The 4022-nt window shown below is 50.4% G+C and overlaps 1 protein-coding gene across 5 annotated transcripts in view; it reads right to left on the bottom strand.

Annotated features, from left to right (window-relative positions):
- Positions 1-1011: 1011 nt before the first annotated feature.
- LOC111150676 (astrotactin 1) overlaps positions 1012-4022 on the bottom strand; it is a 320695-nt gene continuing 317684 nt past the window's right edge. For 4 of the 5 annotated variants that reach the window (XM_022508208.1, XM_022508210.1, XM_022508211.1 and 1 more), the window contains one exon: positions 1032-3817. In XM_022508208.1, the coding sequence (XP_022363916.1) occupies positions 3580-3817 (238 nt within the window). In that variant the 3' untranslated portion in view covers positions 1032-3579. Of the gene's footprint in view, positions 3818-4022 lie in introns of all 5 variants that reach the window. The other variant, XR_002640811.1, reaches the window with a different exon arrangement.

Raw genomic sequence — 4022 nt, 5'->3', positions numbered from 1 at the left:
ACATCCACACACCTGGCACTTACTAACAGCTTTGTTTATTATTTAGTTGATTATTCCATGTTTTTATAATCGTACAATAATTCTCTTTGAAACAATACTGTTACACCTGAAGTTGGTCACATTTTATCTGTTCTTCCTTCTATAGTAGTAAAGTGGGTTTTTTTTTCACACTCAGTTTTTTAATAGAACATTTGAATATCAAGAAGTGTGCTTAACTGAAAGTAACAAACGGACCAAACTCTGTGGAAAATGATCACACACTCAGTTAAAGGTCTAATGCTATTCCAGGGGTCACATACATTCAAGAGGAAACACCATGGTCTCGTGGGGAGCCCAGAACTGGGGGTCTGTGGTGAGTATAAGTGACTCCCTAAGACCTGTTTGACAGCTTGGCAATTTGAGGTTTAATACTGGTCCAGTACTGTCACATTTTCTAGTCAGGATGGGTCCCTCCAGACAAGCTTTGGGAAATGTCATCTGGGTGGGATTGATGGTGTCTTCCCCGGGCCAAATCCTATAGTTAAATCCTCGGGGGAACTTAAAAGACTGTCTCCTGCTCCATCCATATGGGCCTTACTTTTCACCTGAGAGTAGATGGGACCCAGCCATAGAGGCTGTGTGTAGAGTGTGCGTGTAATATATGTGGATAGTGCATGTATGTGTAATGTGTGTACATATAGTGTGTGATAGTGTACGTGAAGTGTGTATAATGTATGCATGTATAGTGAGTATAGTGTGTGTCATGTGGGTGTGTAATGTGGGTGTGCCGTGTGTATAATGTATGTGTATATGTGTGAGAGTAATGTATGTGCACAATGTGTGTGTTGTGTGTGTAGCATGTGTATATATAGTGCGTGTAATGTGTGTGTATAGGTATGTGTGTTATGTAATGTAGGTGTATAGTGTGTGTTGTATGTGTATACAGTGTGTGTATAATGTATGTGTGCTGTGTGTGTAACGTGTGTTGTGTGCAGTGTGTATATAATGTGTGTGTGCCGTGCATGTGTACACTGTGTGTGTTGTGTATAATGCAGGTATGTGTAATGTATATATATAGTGTGTGTGTAGTGTGTAGTATGTGCAAGCACATGTGCCACGAGGGGGACACCAGGGGACACAGCAGGAGGAAGAGGGTCATGGAGAAGGAAGGGATGAAGGAGGAAGGGTGGGACTGGAGAAGAAAAAGAAAAAGCCGATGAAAAGCTGGAGGGGCTTGGGGGAGAGAATGCGCCTCCTTTATATTAATAAAACAGAAGGAGGGGATGGAGTAGGGTGACACTCCCCGTCCTCTCTCAGCAGCCCATTGGCTCCCATCTCCTCCACCATGAGCAGGACAGCAGCACAGCCCGGGACTCCCACCATGCTGCATCGAGCCCATTTTGTGGGCAGACCTGAATACGGGGGGCAGGACAGTGGCAACAGCAAGGACAGCTCTTCCCTCGGCCTTGTCTGCTGGCTGGGCTCCAGCAGCCTGTGGCACCGTCCTCTCTGGGGATGGTCAGGGATGTCCCTTTAGGCATTTTACCGGAGGCCCTGCCCTGACCACGGGTAGGATGGCCGAGTTTTCTGCTAGCCTTCGCTCTGAAAGTGGAGGCGTTTCTGAGGCAGGTACCTTCTAGAATGGCAGACAAATCTTTCCAGCTTTTTATGGAAAGTTGTGGGGTGGAGAGCAGGGCAGCCGGCAGTCCCCGCAGGCTCCCTCCCGGGCCCCAGGGGAGGGCTCCCACCGCAGACCTGGTGAGCCCAAAGGGTGCTCCCAGCTGCAAGGTTAAGGGCACACCGTGGACACATCTGCCCCAGGCGGCGGGGCGCAGGGAGAGCTGTGTGGGCAGGTCCGTGTGGAGCTGATGGATGGGACGGCGCGTGCCATAGGCAAACTGGCCCAGGGCTGAGGGTGGCAGAGGGAACAGCCTGCACTCATATGGTGGCCCAGGCAGTGCTCAAGGAGACTTCTGGGGCAAGTTATCTGACCGCTCTTTGCCTCCACCTCTCCGTCACTGCAGTGGAGACAAGAAGAGCCCTTCCTTGGTGATGGGGCTGGGAGGGGAGGCGGGGGCCATGTCATGAGGGTTCAGTGACATGTGAGGTCCTCAGAGCAGCATCTGGTCCACAGTGAGCCCTCAGAATGTGATCTGTCATTACTATTTGGAAAAAAATCCATATAGTTCAATGTAGATCCATATCTCTTTCCTGACCTTTCTCTTGTGTTTCCAAAGGAGGAGCCCTGGTCAAAGGCAGGGTGGCTGAAGGTGTGTGTTCAGGCCTCTGAGGTGTGTGGGGACAGCTAAGGTCACTGGTGGGCCACGTGGCCCTCAAAGCTCTTGCAGGAAGGCTGGGCCGCCACTTACGGCCATGGCAGCAACACTAGGGTCGTGGGGTGGAAGCGAGGGCTGGACCCCTACTCGCTGTCTGGGGGCTCACCTACAGAACCTCTGCTGGCCTGGCAGCTAGGTAGGAGGAGAAGACAGCGGCATTCTCCCGTGGATGGCCATCCAGAGAGAGGACCTGCAAAACTAGCAAAATAATTAAGCAAACTGAGCAAGGGAGAAACGGACATTAGGTTTTTTGTGATCAGTAATCGCTTTCGTTCATGGAAACACTGGCGTGGGGGTGTGAGCACCTCCGGGTCCAGAGCAGGCGTTGTCTGGGGTGAGAGACACGGGCACTGAGAGAATGCAGGCGTGTGATGCACACTGGTGGTCTGGAGAAGTTCATCCTGGAGGCACAGGAGCTGTTAGACAATCAGCCCTACTTCTTCTCTAGAATGGGTTGCTACCTAGTCTCCCAGGTAGACTGTTTTGAAGGTACATTTGACAGGTAGCATTTTGTTGCTTCTTAAAGATCTCATACTGTTTGGAGGAGAGGCAGAGATCTGTCGGAGGGAGATGTCATCCCAATCCCATCTTAAAATGGGTGAGGACCTAAAAATCCCGAAGGCCTGCTGGTACCGGTATTGGAGGCTCAGTTCACCTATGAGGTGTGACTCGAGCAACAAGAAGGCCTGGGGGGAAACACGTGGCCTCCATAGAGGCCACCCTCCCGATTTTCCCATTGTTGTCTTTCTCTGTGAGCTGAGCTTAGGCTCCCAGAGTGAAAAGCTTCTTGATAAATGCTTATGGCTGGGGCCTGGGGCCAGTCGGGTGAATTTCTGGCCTCATTTCTGTCCCCAGCTGTAATGGACTCAGGGACTCAGCGAGCCCAGGGTGCCTTAACCTGGTAGACCTTTCAAGGGGAGCATGGCAGAGTCTTGAGAATTGTGATGAACCTCTTGGGAAAAAAAAAATAAATAAATGAAACAAATTAACTACAAAACAAGCCCCAAAGTAATCCCCGAAAGAGGAATGGCACTGCATGAGGCTGCTGGTTCGCAGGTCTACTGATCATGCAGATGGAGAACATCATACCAAAGAAGTTCTACAGGGAGCAAAGATCAGTTTCTCCCTGGTTTAGATATTGCCTCTCCCTGGTTTAGAGGTTTTAATGTTCCATTAAAAAATATTAAAAATCCACAGACCAACCCAGATGTTCCTCTCCTCTCTTCCTGCTTCCTTTTGGCAGCCACCAGCTGGCATCGTGGTGCTAGATGTCTTTGCTGTCCCCATAGTCGTTGTAAGGGACACTCAGGGTCTGCTCCTCGCATGTCTTCCTGAGGTCCCGGCTGAGCTCTGACCAGTCAAGTCCATAGGGCTTGATCTCGCTGTAGCGGCAGCCCAGGTACTTAAGGGAGCCACGTCGCAAGCTTATCTTGGGTTCCTGAAGGAGACCAGTGCACCAACTGCTGAGATCCCCCAGCTGGGAAAGGATGAGGCCAGCTTTCCTACAGATGGAGCATGGAGGATACTTAGATTAGAAAGAAGAGAAGGTGGGGAAGGGCAAATAGGCACTGTTAGAGTGAGACTTAAAACTCCAAGAGGGCAGAGTCTGGTGTGTCCTGCTTCCTGTTCAATCATGGGCACTCAGAACGGGGGGTGGGGGGGTCTTCCATAAATATCTGTCTAGCAGATGGATGGATGGATGGATGC

The sequence above is a fragment of the Enhydra lutris genome, unplaced genomic scaffold (genome assembly GCF_002288905.1).
Source record: "Enhydra lutris kenyoni isolate GAN:26980312 unplaced genomic scaffold, ASM228890v2 scaffoldscaffold24, whole genome shotgun sequence".
In the NCBI taxonomy this organism is placed as follows: domain Eukaryota; kingdom Metazoa; phylum Chordata; class Mammalia; order Carnivora; family Mustelidae; genus Enhydra; species Enhydra lutris.
Note: the sequence above shows the minus strand (reverse complement) of the source record. Positions and strands in the feature narration are given on the sequence as shown.